The sequence below is a fragment of the Brassica napus genome, chromosome A3, assembly GCF_020379485.1.
Source record: "Brassica napus cultivar Da-Ae chromosome A3, Da-Ae, whole genome shotgun sequence".
Lineage (NCBI taxonomy): Eukaryota > Viridiplantae > Streptophyta > Magnoliopsida > Brassicales > Brassicaceae > Brassica > Brassica napus.
This window is the reverse complement of record NC_063436.1, coordinates 565,572-590,276: the sequence shown is the minus strand read 5'-3', so window position 1 is coordinate 590,276 and position 24,705 is coordinate 565,572. Positions and strand designations below refer to the sequence as shown.

The following is a 24,705-nucleotide window of genomic DNA, read 5'->3' as shown; positions in this document are numbered from 1 at the left end:
TTTGGATCCGAAAAACCGAACCGAACATGATTTAAAAGTAATGCTAAACACAAACTAAAACTGATAAAGACTTAGATGTATCTACAATTTTAATATTCAAATAACCAGATCTGAATCCGATCCAAACTGAAATATTTTAGATACTGAAAACATCTAAATCATAATTATATACTTAAATATATTAATGATTTCAAATTTTATATTAACTAGATATTAATAAATATGAAAATATCTAAACATTGTCAAACACCGTCCAAAAACCTCTTTTCCCTTAGAGACGATGTCAGTAGGCTTAAGGCCCAAAGATAGGCCCATTAATTGTTAAGATCAGAACTCGCAGTAATGACATTTTCACATCCCCTCCCTCAAGTTCATCAACGAGAAGAGAGAGAATCGAATCGAATCGATGGCGGGGATGCTTGCGAACAGTGTCCTCCTCCCTCAACCTTCGATTCTCCTTCCGGTTTCTTCTCCTCGAAGCAGCAGATCAATCCGAAGAACCCTAGTCATGGTCAAAGCCTCCTCCGCTAAACCTTCCGACTCTGTCTCAGTGTCCACCAAATCCAGCGCTGATTCTGCATTCACTGCTCCTCCAGGATTCAAACCTCCCGAGCCGAAACGCTTCGCCGTTAAACCGGGGAAGCTCTTGGATGTATTGGGTGCAGCTATCGGAGTGCTTCTCCGACTCGGCACCGGCGTTTTCGTTTCTGGGTACTCTGCTTCTTTCGTGTCCAAAAATGCGATCCCAGCTGATCAGTATGCGTTGCGAATTGGGGGTAATCGTGATCAAAGTTCTAACCTTTCTTTCAGTCTATGTTTCTCTTCTGCTAGTTAAAGCTGTGGACTTTTTATTCAGGTGGGCTTGTGATGGTTATTGTAATGGTTGATTGATGGTATGTGTAGGGATCACGGTGAAGGAAACCTCAAGGCTCGGGCTTCGTCCTGCGAAACCCATTGAGATATATGAGTTTGAAGGGTATGTATGTATGTATGTATGTGTTGTGTTTAGTTTATTCATTTAGACTGTTTTGGTTTCTACTATCTCTTGATTATTGAATGAATATTTCATTTTTTCATCTGTTTCCGGTATGTGAATGAAGCTGTCCCTTTTGCCGGAAGGTAACATTAACACTCTCTTCTTCTTCTTCTTCTTCTACTTCTACTTAATCAATGTTATTGTCTTAAGACCTTTTTGCAATTAGCCTAAGATTCTGAAGATTTCGTTTTATTTAAAACCTTTGCTTGGTACCATGAAAACAAGTTACTGAATCATTATATTCTTGATGTATTGCAATAACTTAGGGTAAGTCTACTAATGTTGAGGAGTTTCAGGTCAGGGAAATGGTTACAGTGTTGGATCTTGATATTCTCTACTATCCTTGCCCAAGAGGGAGTCCTAATTTCCGCCCCATGGTTACTCAGATGGGTGGCAAACAACAGTTTCCCTACATGGTTTGCCTTCTCCATCCTAATGATTTTTTCATTTCTTTTCCATTCTTCCCACCAAAGCCATCAATGAAAGTAGATTGACACCACTTTAGTCACTACGAAATGAGTTTATTGATGTTCAGTGTTAATTATACAATTTTCTCTTTTAATGGTAGGTTGATCCAAATACTGGAGTGTCCATGTATGAATCAGATGGAATCATCAAATATCTATCCGAGAAATATGGTTGGTTTCTGCTTCTCAATGGCTTTTTTGAAAATATCATCATCTTTTCATTATCATTACTATTCAAGTAGTACTACTGTTTTTTTTTCTCTCTAATGTTTGGTTAAACTTGTTCAGGAGATGGGACAGTTCCTTTAAGCCTGTCACTTGGTCCATTAACGGTTAGTTTCTTTGCACATGTTGCCGATTATCTTTCCTATTGCTTCAAAAATTCAAGAGTCATATTAGTATCAACTACGTCCATGTTGTAGGCTATAACAGCTGCCTTTGCAATGCTTGGTCGTCTAGGAAAGGTAACAAGAATCTCTATTTACATTATTTGGCATATATTCTCAAAAGACAATGCCAACGAAATTTATAAAGATCAAGTGTTTCTTATAAATTTGAATGCTTGAATATAAGTAAAGCAATGGTTTTGAGTTTTTTTACCATGCAGGGTAACTTGTACACACCAGCAAAACTACCACCTAAGCCAATCGTTTTCTGGGCATACGAGGTTTGATCTTATCATTTTACATCGATCTTCAAAAACCAAAATCTTATTAAACTTGCAATCTCTGTTTGAATTGCTCTGCAGGGTTCTCCGTTTTGCAAGCTTGTACGCGAAGTCCTCGTAGAACTGGAGTTACCACACATTCAACGCAGGTATGGTAACAACAACAACAAGAACATAAAAAGTCTTTGAATAGCCACTATCTGCTGTTGTTCTTTATTTGTTTCAAAGAATCAAAACCAAAGGAACAATAGTCTTTTGTTGATATTAGCTGTCTTTTGTTTATCGTCATCAGTTGTGCTCGTGGCAGCCCCAAACGGCAGGAATTGCTTACGAAAGCTGGTCACTTTCAGGTGGGTTAGAGAAAAACATGCATATATAAGCGTATACAATGTATATACATAGAGAGACTTCTGAAATGTGTTTGTTTTTTTATATACAAATCAGGTGCCTTACCTGGAAGATCCAAACACTGGAGTAAATATGTTTGAGAGTGCAGAAATCATAGAGTATCTGAAGCAAACTTACGCTGCTTAAAGTGGATCTTCTTCACTTAAAGTGAATGTGTGAATGGGTAAGCAAACTTATGCTGTTTAGTTCAGGTACTTTCGGTTAATCAACTCAACTCAGTTATATGTAAGTGTAGGGTTTAATGATCAAGAAATGTACCTATACATAAACCAAATACACTGTGACATGATTATCCAAGGGTTGATATTCTTTAATACAATTTTCAATCAGTTAACATAAATTTTTAAGAACTCATGTGAAAGGAAATAGAGAGAGTGGCATCAAGTCCGAGTATATGATTACACCCACTAACACATCTGTGGTCCGTTTGTTTAAACTTTAGTTTGCGTGGCTATTTTTGTTTCTTTTCATGTGTCCTTTTGTATATAGATTTTGACAAAATTAGTTATTTAATCATCCATAAATTCGAATCTGAAGTTTCAAAATGTTTTCCCTGTAATTGTTTGTTTAGTTGTTAGTGGTTGTATTGTCGGCTTTTGCACTTTAGTTGCTTGTTGTGGACGGATAATGTTAGTTAATTACTTGTTATGTTTACTACTTTTTATCAACCAAGTGTTTTATCAAACATTTTCATAAATTTTTGAAAAGTTCTTTTTATACTATACTAGTTATATTGTGTTTTCCAAAAAGAATTCTTGCGATCAATTTAGTATCATCTATGCATTGTCTACTCTCGAATATATAAATATATATATTTCTGAACAATTAAATATTAAAATATTTTAGTGGTATAATTTAAACTTGGGTCTCTGGTCAAAAAACAAAACTTGTTTTCAATTTATGTAAAAAATATTATTTTTTTGAATGAGCAAAGATTTAAGGATGGTTATTGGCAAATAAATGTTTGAGAACTTTAATTTTTTTTTTTGAGATTCTACTGCTATAATAGTTTATAGGTTTTTGAAATATTAGTAATTAATTGTTATTGATTTCATCAAAATTCTTTATTTATTTATGATAATAGTTTTTCATTCTATTTTAATAAAATTTAACATTATGATAATACAACTTTCAAAATATTTGATAATTAAAATAATGGATGAAGATTTAAAATCCACTATGTAATTTGTTATTTGAATATCACAACAACAAATTATATAGCCGTAGAGTTTAGGTTTTTTTAGCATTAAGTTTTGAGATTATTTTTTAGTGTTTAGGGTTGGTAGAGTTTTAGGTTAGATGGGATTTATGGTTAGGTTTAGGTAGGGTTATAGGATTAGGTTTAGGTAGGGTTTTAGGGTTAGGTTTAGGCAGGGTTTAGGGTTATCGGGATTATCAGAGTTTAAGATTAGGTAGGGTTTATGGTTAGAAAGGGTTTAGGGTTTGGTAGGGTTTTTAGGGTTGAGCAGGGTTTAGGGTTAGGAAGGGTTTAGGATTAGAAAGGGTTAGGTAGGGTTTAGGGTTAAAAGGGTTTAGGGTTAGGGTTTAGGGTTAGGTAGGGTTTAGAATTAAGTAGGATTTTGGGTTAGGTAGGGTTTAAGGTTATTAGGGTTTAGGGCTAGGTAGGGTTTAGGGTTAGGTAATGTTTAGTGTAGGTAGGGTTTATGGTTAGGTAGGGTTTAGTGTAGGTAGGGTTTAGGGCAAAAAGGGTTTAGGGTTAGGTAGGGTTTAGGAGGTAGGGTTTAGGGTAGGGTTTAAGGTTAGTAGGGTTTAGGGTTAGAAAGGTTTTAGGGTTAGGTAGGGTTTAGGAGGTAGGGTTTAGGGTTATTAGGGTTTAGGGTTATGTATGGTTAGGGTTAGGTAGGATTTAGAATTAGGTAGGGTTTAGAAAGGGTTTAGGGTTAGGCAGGGTTTAGGGTTAGGTCAGGTTTAAGGTTAGAAGGGGTTTAGGGTTAGGTAGGGTTTAGGGTTAAAAAGGGTTTAGGGTAGGTAGGGTTTATGGTTAGGTAGAGTTTAGAATTAGGTAGGCGTTAGGATTATGTAGGGTTTAGGGCTAGAAAGGGTTTAGGGTTAGAAAGGTTTTAAGGTTAGGTAGGGTTTTGGTTAGGTAGGGTTTAGGTTAGGTAGGTTTTAGGGTTAGTAGGGTTTAGGGTTCTGTAGGGTTAGGGTTAGGTAGGGTTTAGAATTAGATAGGGTTTAGGGTTTGCAGGGTTTAGGGTTACAAAGGGTTTAGGGTTAGTGGGGTTTAGGGTTAGTAAGATTTAGGGCTAGAATGTGTTTAGGGTTAGGCAGGGTTTAGGTTTAGAAAGGGTTTAGGGTTAGGCAGGGTTTAGGGTTAGGTCAGGTTTAGAGTTAAAAGGGGTTTAGGGTTAGGTAGGGTTTAGGGTTAGAAAGGGTTTAGGTTTAGGTAGGGTTTAGGGTTCGACAGGGTTTAGGGTTAGAAGGGGTTTAGGGTTAGGTAGGGTTTAGGGTTAGAAAGGATTTAGGGTAGGTAGGGTTTAGGGTAAAGTAGGGTTTAGGGTTTGGTAGGGTTTAAAACTAGGTAGGGTTTAGGATTAGATAGGGTTTAGGGTTAAAAAGGGTTTATGGTTAGTAGGGTTTAGGGTTCTGTAAGGTTAGGGTTAGATAGGGTTTAGAATTAGATAGGGTTTAGGGTTAGCGGGGTTTAGGGTTTAGGGTTTAGGGTTAGTAGGGTTTAGGGTTAGGTAGGGTTTAGGATTAGGCAGGGTTTAGGGTTAGGTTAGGTTTAGGGATAAAAGGAGTTTAGGGTTAGGTAGGGTTTAGGGTTAGAAAGGGTTTAGGGTTAGGTGGGGTTTAGGGTTAGGCAGGGTTTAGGGTTAGGTAGGGTTTAGGGTTAGGCAGGGTTTAGGGTTAGGTAGGGTTTAGGGTTAGGTCAGGTTTAGGGTTAGGTAGGGTTTAGGGTTAGGCAGGGTTTAGGGTTAGGCAGGGTTTAGGGTTAGGTCAGGTTTAGGGTTAGAAGGGGTTTAGGGTTAGGTAGGGTTTAGGGTTAGAAAGGGTTTAGGGTAGGAAGGTTTAGGGTTAGGTAAGGTTTAAAATTAGGTAGGGTTTATGATTAGGTAGGGTTAAGGGTTAGATAGGGTTTAGGGTTTGAAAGGGTTTAAGGTTAGTAGGGTTTATAGGGTTAGGTAGGGTTTAGGGCTAGTAAGGGTTTAGGATTAGGTAGGGTTTAGGGTTAGATAGGGTTTAGGGTTTGAAAGGGTTTAAGGTTAGTAAGGTTTAGGATTAGGTAGGGTTTAGGGCTATAAAGGGTTTAGGGTTAGAAACGTTTTAGGTTAGGTAGGGTTTAGCTTAGGAAAGGTTAGTAGGGTTTAGGGTTATGTAGGGTTAGGGTTAGGTAGGGTTTAGGGTTTGGTAGAGTTTAAGGTTAAATAGGGTTTAGGGTTAGGTAGGGTTTACGTTTAGGGTTAGGTAGGTTTACGGTTAGAAAGGTTTAGGGTTTAGATAGTAGGAAGGGTTAGGGATTAGGGTTAGGTTTATGTAGGGTTTAGGTTTAGATAGGGTTAAGGTCTGGTTTAGGTAGGGTTTAGGGTTAGGTAGGATTTAAGGTTTAGGTAGTAAGAAAGGTTTAGCGTTTGGTTTAGGTTGGGCTTAGGATTTGGTTTAAAATAATGCTTAGGTTTATAGGGTTTAGAGTTTGTTTGTTTTTTTGTTTATGCATTTATTGCTGAGTTTTTCGGATAAAATTTTATATTAATATTATTGATTCATATTTTTTTTTAAAATGTTAAACTTTTTAACGTGGTTTTCACTATTTTTAAAAGAGTATGTGTTTTTTTTTAAATGTTAAACTTTTTAACGCGGTTTTTAATTATATAATTAATAATTTTATTTAATTAATATTTAGTTTTATAGTTTTATGTTTTTAATTTTTTAACTTAAAGACTTTTTCAGATAACAATACAATACTAGATCTTAACCCGCCCGACTGGGCGGGTCTATATTTTTATGATATATATATAAACATTTGCAGATCTTAATTTAGTTGAACGAATTTGTATTATTAAAGTTTACTGTTTAAACTTTGTATTTCGTCACTGTATTGTGTAATCTTGAAATGTTGAGAACAAACAATCTTTTATTTAGATTTTAACAAATTTACAGCTTTATGAAAAATACATATTCTATTTTATGTATATTCATTTGTTTATGGAAAATTACACGAAGCCAAATATATCAATTCAATATGGTTAAAAAATCATGTGTATTATATATTTCGTATCTCGATGTGTAAGATCTGTCAAATTATTATACAGTATTTAAAATCTATATTATTATAATCTATCTTAATACAATTATAGGGGAACCTTATTTATAATTAATGAAAAAAATGTTGAAAAGGCAATATATATTACATCAGAAACTGTTTGTTCTTAATATATGATAAATACTTTTAAAATATGTAGGAATAAGGTTTTTAAAATAATTTTTTTCACATAAATAAATAATAATAATAGAAAAACAAAGATAAAATAATAAATGTAATTTGGAGAGGTAGTTATTCGATATTGACCTCCAGCACTCGTAACTGTAAAGTTCTCAATAAACCGCCATTCACCAATAGGAAGGTTGCGCTGTAGACGATACATCTGATTTCTTTTGGCAGAAGCATGAAGTTTCTCACCCTAAACACAATATAAAAGCTGATATTGATATTTTTTGCTAGTATAAACAACAAAATCGATAGAGTATTACATATAAGAGACGATATATATATATAAAATCAAACTTACTTGTTCATCCACGAGAACGCATTCGAGAGATTCACCAGAGTTGTTGTTTATCTTACATGAGTGAAGACACTTCACATGTACTCGCCAAGTGTCTTTGAAGGGTTTGACTTGGTTAAGAAAAACTAAACTCTGCTTGTTCGACAAAACCAAACTACTTTACTTGTTAGACATTTTAGTTTTTTTTTTCTTTGCTACGGTGAGTATGAAGAATATGAGGGGAAGGTTTATATATATAGTGGGTTATACGTAATCTAAAGAATTTTTTTTTAAATTTGATAGCACGATTTTTGTGGAGTCAATCAAGCAAGATATATATTAGTTGCCTAAGTAACTAAATTTGTTAGCACAAAAAGAGAATATTCGGTTGTTATACTTAAAAGTGGTTTTGATAATTTATTATTTGAAAATTGGATAAAGAAGGTGTGAAATGAGGGAATCAAGTAATTAGGATTCTCGTTTAGATATGTTAGTTTGTAAGATCGATATATGTGGAGTTAATGTGTTGGAATTATGTTTTTGTTAAGTTTAGATTTTGTGTATATTTTTTTTTTGAAATATATGCCTTATTTTTAACTTGGAAATTACGTTCTGTTAAAATCTAGCCGTTTTTATTAATCCTATTTTAAGTTAAAATCTAAAGTATTAAATATATGCCTTATTTTGTTTTGTTCACGTTTTTAAAAAGCATGTCGAATTTTTAAATTAAAATCTAAAGTATTAACTATATCTATGCATCCAAACAAAACAGTTTTTATTAATCCTACTATTCATATACCCAAACAACTCTCAAATGTACTTCAGTTTTAATAATATAGATATACAAAAGTTATCCCTTTTTTAAATTATATTTTCAAATTTTGGATAATTCTTACTATTTTTAATATTAATCAATTATCTAATCAAAATCAATTAAAATTTCGTTTTTAATTTTTAATTTATTTATACATTTTATTCATTAAAAGTTAAACGATATTAACCACTCTAACCTTCAACGTGAGAGCTCAATTGCGAAAATTTACTTTGCAAATAATAGTTTTTAATTATATAATTAAAAAAAATTGTTTGATTGATATTTAATTATATAATTTATGTTTTAAACGTTTTACTAAAATACTTTTTCAGATAACAATACAATATATATATATATAAATTATATTTTTAGATTTTAGATAATTCAATATTCTATTTTTAATTATATAATTAATAATTTTATTTAATTAATATTTAGTTATAGAATTTATGTTTTTAACTTTTTACTTAAAGACTTTTTCAGATAACAATACAATATATACAGAAGTTATCTTTTTTAAAAATTATATTTTCAGATTTTGGATAATTCTTACTATTCTTAATATTAATCAATTATCTAATCAAAATCAATTAAATTTCGTTTTTATTTTTTAATTTATTTATACATTTTATTCAGTAAGGGTATAAACGATATTAACCACTATAACTTTCAACGTGAGAGTTCCATTGTGAAAATTTACTTCGCAAATAATAGTATAGATATCGCACGTTAAATCAATCATCTTTATATATAAATGGAGCTAAAATAGTTTTATATGTTTTATTTTTTTAGTATTCTTGCCCTCAATAGAGTGTTTCTCTTGCTCTCAATAGAGTAATATACATGAGAAAAAGGCTAAGCACGGGTCCTTTCTGTATGGCGGCATTATGAATTAGATATGCAATTGATTATATATATATTCTCATGATATCATTTCAGTCTTTTTTAATTTAAAGCGCAATCTATGGTGAGTGAGTGGGTATGTCTAGATTGCTGTCAAAAAAAAAAAAAAAATGTGGCTGTAGTCCCAAGTTCCCAACCAAAGTATTGATAAACCAAAGGGTGGTCAACTATTATAATTTCAATATATTAAATTCATATGCACATTGCTACAAACAATTGGAAAGCGTTAACGGTCGCTTAACGTACAATAATAGACCGTTGCAGTCTGCAATTGCAGAAATCTAGGCAAAGAGAAAATATATAAAAAACTTTACAGGTAAAATTCGAAGACAAAAATATTTTTAGGAGGCAAAATGAAATAAGATAGGAGTTTAATGAGGGCTAGCTAGTAACTTGAAAAGGTTATACGGTAAAAAACTAAATAAAACATAAGATCAGGGTTGTGTTACAAAAAAAAACAAAACATAAATATCAGGGTCTTCCGACAAAAGTCTTATCGATCCACTTAAAACACTTCCACAATGTCCGTTCGAAAAAATATGACCGTTTGAAAGTAAATAAATTCAGAAATAATAAACTGCCTTCCTCTACTTCAATCTCTGTTTCTTCCCTCAGTAAAAAATCAAGAGAGAGATGGGTTGTGTTTCTTCGAAGCTAGTAAAGAAGAAACTGGTAAGAGAGATTCGAGTCAACAACGGCGGCGATCACATTGTCTCTCTTACTTCAACTACTTACGGTCATCTCGATCTCGACCAACGAGCAGAAACGACTTCTCCTAAGTTACAGGAACTCACTTACGAATCCGAAACAATCAAACCAAGACTATCTACTACACAGAGAGATGATCATCCAGAGATAATCAACACATGGGAGCTTATGAAAGATCTCGAAGATTCGACAAAGATCAGCCCCAAATCTCGTGGAGTGTTCGGGAAATCGTGGAAGACTCCGGCGAAATCGAGCCTGGAGTCTCCGAAGAGGAACGGTAGTAGTAAGAGATTCAGAGGAAAAGAAAACAGAGGAGAGAAACAGAGTCCGAACCAGGTTCCGAAGAGAGGCGTGATGCGTTTGAGTTTCCCTCTCAAATCAGAAGAGCCTTTAGCGGTTACTAGGCAGAGGAGGAAGAGTTTCAGTCCAATGTTCGATCCGGAGCTCGTGGCTTCTTACGAGAGAGAGCTCTCTCAGGAGAAGGAGCAGATCAAGATGGTGATAAAAACAGAGGAAAAAAACAGAGGATCAGAGAGAATCCTCGAGAGTTTCCCGGAGAAATGTCCACCGGGAGGAGAAGACTCGGTGGTGGTCTACACAACGACGTTACGAGGGATAAGGAAGACGTTCGAGGATTGCAATAAGGTGAGATCGGTGCTGGATTCGCACGAGGTTAGATTCTCGGAGAGAGACGTGTCGATGCACTCTGTTTTCAAGGAGGAGATCAGGGGCATTTTGGGAACGAGGCAGGTGAAGATACCGGCGGTGTTCGTGAAGGGGAGGATGGTAGGAAGCGTTGAGGAAGTGATGAGGTTGGAGGAGGAGGGTAGATTGGGAATTTTGCTTGAGTGTATGCCTAAGCAGAGGATGGGAGGTGGCTGCTGCTGTGGGTGCGGTGGGATGAGGTTTGTGATGTGTGATGTTTGTAATGGAAGCTGCAAGGTTAGGGATGTGGAGAAGAAGAAGAATACTGTTAAGTGTTTGGTGTGTAATGAGAATGGTTTGGTTCTCTGTCCAATTTGCTCTTAGAAGAGCTTTTTATTTTTCGGTTTGACTTGGTTTTGGTTTGTAATGATTTGATTACAGAGTTTTCAAAGTTGGGTTTAGGGTTCTTGGGGTGTGAACTAGTAGTAATGAGATCTGTTTTAAGTGTTTGTAAACGTTTTTTTTAATCAAATATTCAATTCATTCTGTTTAGAGCCTTTTAAATATCACTTCAATGGACTAGTTAGTATTTGACAGACCACATACATATTCGATTGTTTTTTTTTTGTATTGCTCCTTGGTTTAATTTGCACTTTTGCAGTACAAAGCTTGAATTACAAATTAAATAATACAAACGAATTATATTAATGAATAAAACGAACAAAAGAAAATTAAGAGATACAGTTTAGTTATGATTCTTCTTTGCTTTGCTTACATTAAGTTTAACTGAAAATATTTTCTTCACTTTTTGAAAGAATTAATTTGGAAATATGCAAAATATGTTTATCTTACATAGAGTCTTTTATTTATAGTCATGACATGATTGTTGGTAGGATTGGCAAAAGAACAGAAAAAAAAAAACTCGATGTTACAATATGAATTAAGTGCAAGATAAGAAGTCAATACATTAATGCTTGAATGCACCAGTTGATATATGTTGAGTTTGCTTGTTTATATAATGCTCAGGCTGCTCAGATTCCGATAAGAGATGATCCGAAAGCGAATGAGATGGCGTTAGAGCTAGTGAGGAAAGACAAGCTAAGAGAAGTAAGAGCAGGACATGATGGGACATGGGCGGCTCATCCAGGACTCATCCCAATCTGCATGGATGCATTCACAGGCCACAAGGGAAACAATCCATGCATTCACAGGCCACATGGCTAAGTATTGAGATATGACTTCGTGCTTTTGTTATGTGTTTGTTCTCAGATGTTTTTTTTTTCTCTACAGAGTTTCTATACGTTGGTCTGTTTGTAATAACCAGAACTTGTTCTTTTTATTTCCAATATGAATTAGAAATTTTATAGCATCCTCTCATTCTGTGTTAGAAAAAAAAGCATCGTCTCATTATAGCTTTAAACTTCAAAGTTAAGATGAAGGTTTAGTTTGGTATATATATAAGTATGTGAACTCTTTTTAGATGAAAAAGAGATCGACTCAAATCTAAACAAAATCATTCATATGCACGACGATGTCGTTGCTTAAAAAATCAAATTAATAAACAGATAAAGAAAAGCATAACTATATTAAACCTAGGTTAAAATCATAGTAACGTTTTGTTGTCAGAATTCATCATTGTCTTGAATTCTTCAAAGCTAACATGACCATCTTGGTCTGCATCAACGGCACCAACCATGCTAGCACATTCCTCCATTGACTTATTCCTTCCAAGACGCTTCAACACAACATGAAGCTCACCCGGTGAAATCTTCCCATCACGATTGAGATCATACAGATCAAAAGCTTCTTTCAGAACAGCTTCTTCTTCTTCTTCTTTTTCGCCAACCACATAGCACTTGGCAAATTCTACAATATCTATTTGACGGTCACCATCAGCATCAAGCTCTGTGAACATCTCATCGATTTCTTCAGACGTCATCATAGGAGAGAAAGCACGGATCCATTGAGAGAACTCGTCCCATGAAATTTTACCATCTTTGTTTTTGTCGATGCTTTCAAAAACCTTAACGTAAGACATTGTTGTTTTCTAATGAAAACTATATGAATGATGATGTAAAGAAGTTTATGAAATAAGTTGTGCGATGATATCTATATTTATAGCGAAAAATCTGTATGGAGATTTCCTTTTTAAAGAATCCCAATCCTTTTTGCACCCAAAAAAAAAAGAATCCTAATCCTTAATGGTTTTCGTATTTTCCTTTTTTTTTTTTTATAACATCATACTTTATTAATCATAAATGTACGTTTACATAATCTTCATGTAGAAGATTTGTTATTGTTACAGGAACATAATTATGAAAAATAAAAGAAATTGTTTGTGAGCTTGTCTTTGCAAGCTTATCAGCCACCTTGTTTGCTTCTCTTGATATCCAACTAAATCGAACATCTTCAAATTTTCGGGACCACCATGTGATGTCTCTAATCCAGTTGTAGCCTGAGAAATACAAATTCTTATCTCTCAAAAACTGAATGGCTTTTAAACAATCACTCTCCAGGATTATTTTCCTATAACCTTTCATCCAACAGTGTTGAAGCGCCATTAATATAGCTTGTAATTCTGCATCCAAAGCATTTCCAACCTTTGCTCCCACCGCTTGTACTGCTCCATTATAAGTTCCAAAATCATCTCTTATTACCCAGCCAGCAGTGCTTTCTCGTTCCGAACTTATATAAGAACCATCAACATTACATTTCATATATCCTGAGGGCGGTAAAGCCCATCTTTTAAGAGCCTCTACCTCTCTTCGCTGGTATGATCTTGATCTGTCTGCCATAGCATGTGCTCCTATATTTCTCCATTCATTTGCATCATTCCTCGCATATCCAAGAATAAAGTTCCATGCTGTATGTTTGTGTTGAAAAATTAACCTATTCCGACTTTTCCATAGTCTCCATAAGATCCATATTGGTAGGTCATTGTAATGTTGTAGCCGCACTGAAGAACTAACAAATAGACAAGCCTGTATTCTCTCCTCCAGTGTTGCATTAGAATTATCAATCGTTGTATTTGCAATTCCAGAGGCTCGCCAGATTTGCTTAGCATAATCACAATCAAAGAAAAGATGAGATTCTGTTTCCTCTGTTTGAAAACATCTCTTACATATCACATCCCTTGTAATGTGTCTCCTCCTGAGATTATTACCAGTAGCTAGACTACGAGATAATAACTTCCAAAGAAAATGTTGTATTTTCGATGGTATCTTTGTTCTCCACATTTTTTGTTTCAGTAGCTGATTCCCATTTGTAGGTTGAATCACTGTGTTTTCAGGTAAGTGCATTGCCACCCAATAACCTGATTTAACAGTATAAATACCATCTTGAGTATAGTGCCATCCAACAAGATCTTGTTGCGCAACCGGGCTGATTTTCAGAGAGACAATAACCTCAAAATCTTCCGGTTCAACTACTAGTCTCAGTTTGTCCAAGTCCCAACCAGTATTATTACTATGGAGGTACATACTGACTTTCTCTGCCTCATCCACTTCAGTGATTGGTCGTGGTGGACGTGGGGGATGTACCGGTAACCACTGATCCGTCCACATATTTGTAAAAGAGCCATCACCAATAAGATGTCTCATTCCTTTCACAATCAACTCCTTGCCATACATGATAGATTTCCATGCATATGAGGATTTCCTTTTAACTGTAGCCTTTAGTATATCTCCTTCAGGGAAATACCGAGCCTGCAAAATGCGTGCCATCAAACAGTTTGGATTCTGCATTATCCTCCAAACTTGTTTACCAAGTAACGCTTGATTGAAAGTTTCCAAATCTCGAAAACCAAGTCCACCTTCCTTCTTTGGCAAGCAAACTCTTTTCCAAGAGTACCAGTGCATACCTTTATTTTCACCCGAACTCCACCAGAACCGTGCCAAAATACCATTGATTTCTTCACATACCTCCTTGGGGAGTTTAAAAATATTCATTGAATATATTGGCATAGCCATAGCCACTGCTTTGAGCAGGATTTCCTTTCCTCCATGTGATAAGTGTCTTTGCTTCCATCCTTGAGTGACCTTCTTCACCTTATCAATAATATATGCAAACATCTCACTTTTCTTTGACCCAAACTGCTCTGGTAAACCCAAATACTTTCCTATCCCTCCAATATTATGAATCCCCAACAAATTCCTCATGCGAGTCTTAGTAGTTGCAAGTACCTTACTTCCAAAAGTAATAGATGATTTTCCAAGGTTGATAGCTTGCCCTGATATCTCTTCATATTTCCCAAAAATCTCTTTTAGTTTCTTGGCAGCTTTATCATTAGCCAAAGCAAAGAAGAGAGAATCATCCGCAAACAAAAGATGATTAACAGCTGGTGCTCTGATAGCTACTTTGATGCCCATCAGTGTTCGTGTTTCCATTGCTCTTGTCATCATATGTGATAAAACTTCTGCACATAGAATAAACAAATATGGAGAGAGTGGATCTCCTTGTCTTAATCCCCTTGCTGGTATAATGTTTCCTTCTGGTGCACCATTGATCAAAACTGAATAGCTAACAGTGGTGATGCACGCCATAATCCATTTTATCCACTGATCATCGAAGCCCATGTGTCTCATTGCTTCTCTTAAGAATCCCCATTCCAAACGATCATAGGCTTTAGTAATGTCAGTCTTTACTGCCATATATGATGTGGCTTGTCTCTTACGAGCTTTCAAACTATGAAATATCTCATGAGCAATTACTATGTTATCAGATATGAGCCTTCCCGGTATAAAGGCATTCTGATTCTCTGATATGATGCTTGGTAGGTGTTTCTTCAACCGATTTACCAACACTTTCGATATAATCTTATAAGAGACGTTACACAGGGCAATAGGTCGAAAGTCTTTCATACCAGTAGGAGGATAAACCTTCGGGATAAGGCAGAGATTTGTGTGGTTGTGTTGTTGATCGAAACTTCCAGTATCAAAGAAACCATTGACTTCTTCTACCAAATCATGCTTACAATCCTCCCAAAATTTCTGATAGAAAATTGCAGTGAATCCATCAGGTCCAGGAGCACGATGAGGTCCCATATCAAATAGAGCTTCATAAATCTCCTCCTCTGTTACACGTCGGGTAAGGTCAAGATTCATTTCTGTTGTAACTCTTTGTCTAAAACCTGAAAAGACTTCAGGATATAGATTGTGATTTATCGGCTCTGAAGCATAAAGATTCTCAAAATATTTCCTTGCAGCTTCAGCCACCTCTTGATGTCCATGACAGATAATGCCATTCTCATCTTGAATAGAAGTTATAGTGTTGCGAATCCTTTTAGCTTTTGTTACTGCGTGAAAATAGCTTGTGTTCCGGTCACCAGATCTCAACCACTGAACCCTACTCTTGTGTTTCCAATAAATTTCTTCTTCTAAATAGGCTTCATTTAGCTCCTCCCGGAGAGCATTCTTTTCTTCTAGTGTTGTCAATACTGAGCCTACAGCCTTATCAAGTCGACCTCGGAGTAATGCAATCTTCTCCTCTGCGTTACTTCTGTTTAGACGGTTCCATTTAGAGATATGTTGTCTACATCTGTTAATCCTCTGAGCCAACGGTGTTCTTATTAACTGAGCCTGTCCCATACCAGTCCAACCACGCTGCACCGAGTTCTGAAAACCCTCTTTATCAATCATACGACTATCGAACTTAAAAGTTCTGCGGGGTTCTTGTCTATCTGAACGTATATATGTGATCAGAGGACGATGGTCTGATTCTCCTATTTCAAGAAATTCCGTCTGGGAAGCAGGATAGTCATGAAACCAAGCACTATTTGCCATTGTTCTGTCTAGACAACATTTTACTAAGTGATGATTGCGCTGTCCTATCCATGAAAACCGATCGCCTATTGAAGGCAAATCCACCAAATCAGACGTCCTCATCATACTTCTGAACTCAGAAAAAGAAGCCTCTGGTCTTATTCTTCCACCATCTTTCTCATGATTCCCTAATATTTCATTGAAATCACCAAGAGCAAACCAAGGTTGATTCTGTCTAGTAAGTCCCAGTCTAGTAAGTTTTTCCCACGTGTAATGGCGTAGAGATGGATTAGGATGGCCATACACAAAAGAAAAGTAGAAACTCTTGCCATTATAATGAACATTACAATCTACAAGATTTGCTGAAACACTAAGTACTGAAAGCTGAACATGCTGCTTAAAATAGATTACAAGACCTCCTCCAATACCAACTGGCGAAACTATTACAGAACTAAGACACCCAAGCTGAGCTCCCACATCCCTGACATAATCATCTTGCTGCTTTGTCTCCGATAGGCAAATGATGTCCAGGAGGTATTTACGATTTACCTCCTTTAGGCGTCGAACTGTCGAGTCAATGCCTAGACCTCGACAGTTCCAAGCCGTTACTCTCATGGTGGAAGAGGTGGTTCTGGGCCCACCGCGCCTCTCACCTCTGCATTTTCCCCATCTTTTGCTCCATCTTCCTCAGTCGGATCACTCAGCACTCTTGACTCTGATCTTGCTCTCTTCGTTTCCCCATTCCTACTACTTTGTCCCCTCTCAGCATTCAGGAACTTGCCACTGTTACCCTTAGCCTCAGTAAGCCACGCTTTCCTTTTAATACCCACTTCTCTCACAGAAGAACCACCAAAAGGATTGATCGGGTTATACATCTCATCAGTAAGGAACTCATTCGAGTACATTGTTTGCATACCCGGTCCATTCCATTCATCCTCTTCATCAGCATCTTCTTCCATACCCGCAATATTTCCCTCAATCTCTGGTTGCACTGGATCCTCCTGATCTGCTTCACCATCTTGAACTTCTTCAATAATAACCCCCTGGTTGGGGATACCTTGCTCCCCCGGAGCATCATTTTCCGGAGCATCATCCTCGCTATCATCATCTCCATCATTCCCTTGGCCACCGTTGTGAATGAGGCAAGCACCTGAGTCATGAGTAAGCATTCCACAACTCTCACAGAAACCTCGTAACCTTTCAAAATGGAATCGCAGTAGAGTATTCACTCCAGGAGTGAACTGAAAGTGACGTTGAAAGCGCAGGGGCTGCCCTATGTTCCAGTTGAGTCGCACACGAACAAATTCCAATCGACTCCCTGCTTCTTCATTGTAGTCCATCTGGATGTACTGTCCCACCTCACGAGCAATATGAAGGATGACATCACGATTCATGAATTGGAAAGGAATTCCGCGTATTTGAACCCAAAAAGGAATGAAATTCAACATCGCCATATCCATTAATGGTGTCCAACGCTGCAACACCAACATTCGATCCGCAAAGGCCCAAGGACCCCGACGTACCACAGTATCCATAGCCTCCTCTGAAGGAAACACGAACTGGAATCGACGCCCTTCGATGATTCGACCACGAACCAAACCTTCAAGTCCCCAATTACGCGGCATAGTTGCAATAAGAGCGCGTAAGTTTTGCTTTCTGGGCATCACCGGCCTTCCTATAAGGATAAAACGATTCTCTTCAGCCGCCTGTCGCACCACCTCAACCGGTAAGGAGATCGGAGCATCGTGAAACCCCAGATCAATATCTTGCATCGCTCTTCGAATCGAATCCGCCATAAGGAAAGTTTGAATTTTAATTCTCCAAATATGGTAGAGATTAGAGAGAAAGTTGGAAAAGTTTGAAAAATCCTCAATGAAATCGAGATATTTATAACAAACTTCTTCCAAAAACTTCCAGTAAACCACTACATCACGATGGGGGGTAGTTTCCATCATGGAGATAGATGATATCGTGATTACAATCACTCCAGAAAGCCCTCCGATATCCACGAAATCATCATCAACCACTTCAAGCGTGGTGAGAAATTGTAGAATCAATAACCGTTTTTTTTTCGCCTTTTTCGTCGCCATCTGCTTTATTTACACTCGTATTTTCCTTTATTAAATTAAAAACACGCGTTGAATTAAAAGAACCGGCTAGAATCACTGAGCCAAGCGAGACGTTGTGTAACCCGAATAACTATAAAGCCCAGCCCATACAAATTTAAGTGGGCTTTGTATGGGCCATATCGGATCAATCCACACCCCTATAAAACCTCACGATAAGAACACACTTTCTCGCTTCTCTAGAAATTAGGGTTTTTGCATCGCCGCTAAGTTCTCTCTCCGCCGCCTCTCCCTGAGCCGTCGTCTTTAGGTATCTCAACCTTCTGATTCTCATCTTCTATTTGATTATTGCAATCTTTACGAGATTTGTCGTCTTCTTTTTTTCATTTCTCTCGAATCTGTAATTAGTGAACTCTGCTCTGTTTGTTAGATTACGGAACTTAGTTTCGCTTCAGACAGCGATTAGAAACAAGGATTGTTAGTTTGTTTTGTCTTAATTCATAATCAGCAGATTGAAGATATCCTAGCAAATGTGAATTTTGATTTTTTTTTTTCATGTTTGTTGTATATTGAATCAGAATGGATTCTCAGATTAAGCACGCCGTGGTGGTGAAAGTGATGGGTCGTACTGGATCCAGGGGTCAGGTGACCCAGGTACGAGTGAAGTTTACAGACTCTGATCGTTACATTATGAGGAACGTTAAGGGACCAGTGAGAGAAGGCGATATCCTCACCTTGCTCGAGTCTGAGAGAGAAGCTAGGAGACTTCGTTGATTCGTCTTGTTCTTGTTCCTTCTCCAGTAGAAACAAGAAGACAGAACCATGTCTGCTTTATCTCTCTTTTTTTCTGTTTTCTGTGTCTGGATTAGTGATTATGCCTTCGAATTGAATTTTGTTTTACTATAAGACATTTCATGGATTGATTTATGTTCTCGTCTCATCATATTTTTGTTTGAAATCATCAGTACATCATCACTCTCCAAAATCTCTTGGATTAATCAACCGAAATGATATAGAAAGTTCTAAGCCTTTTTAGATTATATGATTTTCTATTAATTTTCTCCAACTTATTATCTATTGTATTAATTTTCAAATCTCTGCTTCAAAGTAGCCTTTTAGCTTGATCCATTTTAAGCCTGGCCATGGTTTTATCCACTGGGTGGAGTTCGTCTTGACCATATGCGCTTAGACATGAAACGGGTCTGTTTGAACTTTCCAAACAGAATTTTTTTGACGTTCGTATACAAGTGTTTTTGGCTTACCGAAATATAATTACTTGTCATGGAAGTGCCCCCACGCTTTGTGTTTTATTTTGTGACTCAAACATTAGATGCGAGATTTCCAAAAAGACCGTTTGTTCATTTTCAGATGACCGTCGAAGATGCAACAGCAAAAACTTTCGCTGTGACGGAGAAGATTCAGTTGGTAGTTTTGGGGTTATAATGCATTCTCTGTTTCTTGCTACATCTTTTGGTTTAAATCTTCATCAAGCTAATTGATACGTTGGCCACTAGTCTAGTTGATGTTCTTCTTTGAAATATATGTTTTGTTTTTATCTGATGTCATGATCTGTGCAAAGCTTATATAAGCCATCCATTCTGCTTTGTGCCTTTATTCTGATCAATTTCTCAATATGATTAAATTCTCAATCTAATTTTGCTTCTATAAGAAAAGTATATATAAACTCTTATTTGGAGTCTCCACTAAAAAAGTAACAATTATATTTTTATACGGCTTTTATGTTGATTCCATAAGACTTGTTATTTCATTGTATGATTTTCTAACGATTTTTGTTGTTGTTTTGGTGGAACTCTTAAGGCTTTACAAAATTACATTATACATGTACAAATCATTCAGTACAATCTCCATTTTAAGAATCGTTTCTTCACGTAAAGTCTTGGTTATAATGATAATGTTTTTTATAACTAGTGTTCTTTTGAAAATCCAATGCGTTGTCGTTCCAGTAGTGGGGAAGTCCCCAAATTCTGCGATCGATTTTTTTCTTTTAAGCATTGGTATATCTATACTATTAAAAGGGAATGATTTTTTAAAAATCTACCTATGGAAAGGTTGTTGGACCCTTTCATTAGTAGTTTGTAGACCAACTAAATAATCTCCCTAAATATCTCCTAATAATTATCATATGTACAATTCTGAATTCAAATATCATTAATATCCTTTTTTGTGCAACCATCATAAACATCCTTAGAATATCATAATATACATCTACGACAACTACATAAATATTCATTGATAGTATTACTTTTATTTTTCTACGTAATAGTTGCCATATGTCAACAAAAAGATGTTACCATATATAATACATTAGTATTTCATGAGAATTATAGTGTTTTCATTCTAATTTTAATCGACAGCTAAATACATCACCAAAACCAAAATTATATCGAGACATAATCATATAAAATTTTATGTACATATATCTATACTAATAAAAATGAATCATTCTTAAAATCTACTATAAAAAGATTGTTGAACCAATGTATAACTATTCTATTATGTTTATCCTACCACTAATTATTCTAACCATACAAAATTTTGAATACTTCAAATGACTTCATGTGATACACTTCTTTTCTAAAATATTTTAACACCTCTAACATTATGGTTGTTATGAAATATTGTTATACAGTGACAGATCTTGGAAATTTTTTAATTGGGAGCACAACTAAAAACTTATAAAGTTGATGGGGCATTATCATAGAATTTGAGCTCATTACTTCAAAAAACTCAAGATTTGAACTAAATACTTAAATAAAAAAAATAGACCTACATCCGGCTTTGTTGTTATACACCATATTTTATGCTTAATATAAACGTACAGAATTTACACATTATTTATAAAAATTATTATATTACCAAAAATATAATTTAACAATTTTGAAAGTTTACCAAAACCCGAAACTATAACCAAAAATCACATTAGAAACTTAAAAAAAAAAATTGTAATACTGAAAACATATATGAAATACCAAAATATACATAAAATATTTTAGGTATTTTGGATACCCGAACTCGAATAGAGATCCACATGTCCAAAAATAACACCTAATAAATTTTTGCTCCATTCAGAACCTAAACCTGTTTTTTTGTATTAGTTTTAGTTCAGTTTTTGGGTCTGGGTATATATAAGATACAAGAGTGTACATACAAAAATCTTAAATAAACTAATTCAAAATTTATGTAATTTTTTAAAAAAATTCCTTACTCGACATTACGACTTAAAATAGTAATAACAACAATAATAACAATAATAATAATTATACGATTTTATAACATAATAATATGCAAAATTTCAAAATTTCAAAATATCGAATTTGTATCAAAATTTGTTTATAACCAAAATAAATCCGCGCTTCAAAAGCACGGGTCAGAATCTAGTTACTTTTTAATATTCCTTTGCCATACGTTTACATCTTATTAAAATATGCCTTATACGATCTATGATTACTGGTATTATAAAAATTCATAATAGTTACCATCTGTTTTTAATTATGTTTATTCTTAATGCAAAAGAACAACAAAATCCCACCTTAGGACAATGAAGTGACCTTTGGGCAATAATTTTATCCGTAGTTGTAATAGAATCATGTACGATAAGAATGTTAGTATAGAAATTTCTTAATCATGGACGAGTGAAAAGAGCTCCTGAGTTCATTTATTAAGAGAGATATCTAGCTAGGATTTTTTTGGTCGAATTTTTAATGGTTTTTGTTCTTGACGCCGCTAAAGATTATATGATTCTGTAAATTAATGGACTCAGTTATTGATTGGTTTAAGACACTAGTAACATAAACCATACTCCCTCCGTTTTTTATTATAAGTCGTTTTAGAGAAATTTTTTTGTTCCAAATTATATGTCGTTTTCGGTTTTCTATGTAAAATTTATTAATAATTAATGTTGTATTACCAATGGTAATATATCTTATATTTTTCTATTGGTTGAATTGTGGTTAGGTAAATAATTAATGATGTTTTTGTTTAGAAAATATAAGAAATTAATGGTTTTCTTAATCTACGTTCATAGCTGTAAAACGACTTATATTAAAAAACGGAGGGAGTATTAGTTATAAATGTCTTAATACAACACGAGAGAGAGCGCTTTCCCCTAAAGTGTCTCTCTCTCCCAAGTTGGAAAACCCCTATAAATAGATGTCTTGGTCATCTTTGTTAACCCACACCACTACAAATCTCTCCCTTAGCTCACTTTAAATCCCACATTTAGTTAGAAGCAGAAAGAAACTTAATAAGTTAAAAATGGAGAATATGGGAGTTAGAGTGATAGAGCCATTGATAATGGGAAGAGTGGTAGGAGATGTTCTTGATTTCTTCACTCCAACAATTAAAATGAATGTGAGCTACAACAAGAATCAAGTCTCCAACGGCCATGAGCTTTTGCCTTCCTCTGTCTCCTCCAAGCCTAGGGTTGAGATCCATGGTGGTGATCTCAGATCCTTCTTCACCTTGGTATATATGCATATATTAAGATTATTCTGAAATCATCACTAATGTTGGAACGCTGGTTGTTATGGTCAAAAGACAAAACATATAAAAGTCTCTTTCTTTTTATCTTATATTTTTTACATGTTTTGTAAATAACATGATGCTGTTATTTAAATTTTATCATTATTATTTAATATTTTAATTGATGGTAAACACAACTTAATCGAAAACAGGTGATGATAGACCCTGATGTTCCAGGTCCTAGTGACCCCTTTCTAAAAGAGCACCTGCATTGGTACGATCATTTTCGTTTGTCGTTTCATTTTGGGCCAATATTCAATATGTATTTCATTAGAATTTTTAACCCTAATGATGTTTTTGTTTTTTGTCTCTCGACTGATTTTATATGAACTTGAGTTATTTTGGTCAAAATCTCTTCCATCACAACACGGGGATTTCCCTAAACTTTTTAGTAGAAAGATAAAGAAATTAATTCTTGTAAATGTTTTTTTTGTAAATGTTTAAACAGGATAGTAACAAACATCCCCGGTACAACCGATGCTACATTTGGTACGGACTCGTCAAGAATTTTGCGATACATAATACTTTAGTAAAATATTTTCATATATTCATTAAAGACATTTGAATTGAAATAATAGGAAAAGAGGTGGTGAGCTATGAGTTGCCAAGGCCTAGCATAGGGATACACAGGTTCGTGTTTGCTCTGTTCAAGCAGAAGCAAAGACGTGTTATCTTCCCAAACATTCCTTCGAGAGATAACTTCAACACTCGAAAATTTGCGATCGAGTATGATCTTGGTCTTCCTGTCGCTGCTGTCTTCTTTAACGCCCAGAGAGAAACTGCAGCTCGAAGACGTTAATCACGTTTATGCCTATCAAATGCAAAAACCAAAAATTAATAAAATGTTTATTTCTGTTCTAAATAATTAGCCATGTTTGTTTTTATGTTCTGAATTTCTGTACTTTGAATAATGACTGACAAAAATGAGTTGAATCCGAAAAAGTATAATCTTTATTAGAACATGATTTATTGTATACACAGTATACAGTAAACCCTTATTTATGGTTTAATAGGTCACGTCGAGTTGATTTAGCTTGTCTTATATGATATATTATGATAAACGTGGAAACAGAAGAAGAAATTATAAAAGGACAAATAACTTTTAGTTCTTTGGTCAAATTGACAAGAGTTTGATGACCGCCTAAAATTGGACGCTTCTTCTCTCTCGGCGAACGTGATATTATCATAGTTCATATATTTTTTTGAATGACTGTTAAATTTATTCAGATCAGAAAAACTTTTTTACAATTTGTGTGACTTGGTTTTGTGAAAAATAATAACTCAAAACTACTGAAACTTCTTCCAAATATCTATCGTGAAGCAAACCATTTATATTCATATCATATATATGTTCAGTGTTTGATATTGTGAAAATGTATATACAAATATATACGTTGATGCTAGTGCTAGGGGCGTCCCTGAGATGCTGGAGGCCTAAAACAATTTAGTAAGGGTTTTATAATTTTTTTTTTTTTTACAAATTTAGGGGCCCTTTTTTATGTAAATTTTTTTAAAAAATTTGGGGGCCCTAAGCCGGTGTTTCAGTCCGCTGTGTCCGCGGTGCCTAGTGCAAACTTGTGTATATATTGAAAATGGGTATATGTACTGACTTTATCCAAGGTCCTAGTACAATAGTTTTCTTTCAATATCGTATTTTCTTAGTTTTATTGGGTATTACGTAGGGCCGTCTCAAATTAATTTTAAATTCTGTTCAAAAAAATTATTAATCGTACATTTTATTAAGTCATTTTAAAATTTAATAACTTTGTCCAATTTTTTTTAATTGTAAGTTCTAAATTTAGTATTATATCTAAAATTTTAAAGTTTTTTACCATAATTTATCAATATATTTTTAAAAAAACTTAAATTTTTTATTTTTATATTTTGGATCATGTTCGACCGCTCTACTTGCGCATACTGTTAGACGGCCCTAGTATTATGTCACTATTATGCCTAAGTAACA

The 24,705-nt window shown here is 35.0% G+C and overlaps 6 protein-coding genes across 6 annotated transcripts; 4 read left to right on the top strand and 2 right to left on the bottom strand.

Annotated features, from left to right (window-relative positions):
• The first annotated feature begins 346 nt into the window (after positions 1–346).
• Positions 347–2,918, top strand: LOC106428483. The gene is made up of 11 exons (XM_013869255.3): positions 347–776; positions 904–976; positions 1,101–1,119; positions 1,333–1,452; positions 1,605–1,674; positions 1,792–1,835; positions 1,926–1,967; positions 2,111–2,170; positions 2,252–2,319; positions 2,463–2,520; positions 2,615–2,918. Exons 1-11 carry the CDS (start codon positions 407–409, stop codon positions 2,702–2,704), a joined length of 1,014 nt encoding a protein of 337 aa, XP_013724709.2. The 5' UTR covers positions 347–406; the 3' UTR covers positions 2,705–2,918.
• A 6,199-nt stretch (positions 2,919–9,117) lies between these two features.
• On the top strand, positions 9,118–10,922 carry LOC106428494 (uncharacterized protein At3g28850-like). Its single transcript, XM_013869263.3, has one exon. The coding sequence runs from the start codon at positions 9,656–9,658 to the stop codon at positions 10,757–10,759; it is 1,104 nt and encodes a 367-aa protein (XP_013724717.2). The 5' UTR covers positions 9,118–9,655; the 3' UTR covers positions 10,760–10,922.
• Positions 10,923–11,803: 881 nt separating this feature from the next.
• Positions 11,804–12,499, bottom strand: LOC111214532 (probable calcium-binding protein CML32). Its single transcript, XM_022717467.2, has one exon. The coding sequence runs from the start codon at positions 12,411–12,413 to the stop codon at positions 11,979–11,981; it is 435 nt and encodes a 144-aa protein (XP_022573188.2). The 5' UTR covers positions 12,414–12,499; the 3' UTR covers positions 11,804–11,978.
• A 4,010-nt stretch (positions 12,500–16,509) lies between these two features.
• On the bottom strand, positions 16,510–18,797 carry LOC106398711. The gene has a single exon (XM_013839221.3). It carries the CDS (start codon positions 18,222–18,224, stop codon positions 16,746–16,748), a length of 1,479 nt encoding a protein of 492 aa, XP_013694675.1. The 5' UTR covers positions 18,225–18,797; the 3' UTR covers positions 16,510–16,745.
• On the top strand, positions 18,485–19,127 carry LOC111210087 (40S ribosomal protein S28-1). The gene is made up of 2 exons (XM_048768200.1): positions 18,485–18,510; positions 18,779–19,127. The coding sequence occupies exon 2, from the start codon at positions 18,780–18,782 to the stop codon at positions 18,972–18,974; it is 195 nt and encodes a 64-aa protein (XP_048624157.1). The 5' UTR covers positions 18,485–18,510; position 18,779; the 3' UTR covers positions 18,975–19,127.
• A 3,256-nt stretch (positions 19,128–22,383) lies between these two features.
• On the top strand, positions 22,384–23,761 carry LOC111200907 (protein TERMINAL FLOWER 1). The gene is made up of 4 exons (XM_022692441.2): positions 22,384–22,685; positions 22,895–22,956; positions 23,191–23,231; positions 23,321–23,761. The coding sequence occupies exons 1-4, from the start codon at positions 22,476–22,478 to the stop codon at positions 23,539–23,541; spliced, it is 534 nt and encodes a 177-aa protein (XP_022548162.2). The 5' UTR covers positions 22,384–22,475; the 3' UTR covers positions 23,542–23,761.
• The last annotated feature ends 944 nt before the right edge of the window (positions 23,762–24,705 follow it).

Coding starts and splice junctions, on each gene's coding strand:
- LOC106428483 (XM_013869255.3), top strand. CDS start 407: ATGGCGGGGATGCTTGCGAACAGTGTCCTCCTCCCTCAACCTTCGATT. Junction 777..903: donor GTATGCGTTGCGAATTGGGG/GTAATCGTGATC, acceptor TGGTATGTGTAG/GGATCACGGTGAAGGAAACC. Junction 1,675..1,791: donor ATATCTATCCGAGAAATATG/GTTGGTTTCTGC, acceptor AAACTTGTTCAG/GAGATGGGACAGTTCCTTTA.
- LOC106428494 (XM_013869263.3), top strand. CDS start 9,656: ATGGGTTGTGTTTCTTCGAAGCTAGTAAAGAAGAAACTGGTAAGAGAG.
- LOC111214532 (XM_022717467.2), bottom strand. CDS start 12,413: ATGTCTTACGTTAAGGTTTTTGAAAGCATCGACAAAAACAAAGATGGT.
- LOC106398711 (XM_013839221.3), bottom strand. CDS start 18,224: ATGGCGACGAAAAAGGCGAAAAAAAAACGGTTATTGATTCTACAATTT.
- LOC111210087 (XM_048768200.1), top strand. CDS start 18,780: ATGGATTCTCAGATTAAGCACGCCGTGGTGGTGAAAGTGATGGGTCGT.
- LOC111200907 (XM_022692441.2), top strand. CDS start 22,476: ATGGAGAATATGGGAGTTAGAGTGATAGAGCCATTGATAATGGGAAGA. Junction 22,957..23,190: donor CTAAAAGAGCACCTGCATTG/GTACGATCATTT, acceptor ATGTTTAAACAG/GATAGTAACAAACATCCCCG. Junction 23,232..23,320: donor TACAACCGATGCTACATTTG/GTACGGACTCGT, acceptor TTGAAATAATAG/GAAAAGAGGTGGTGAGCTAT.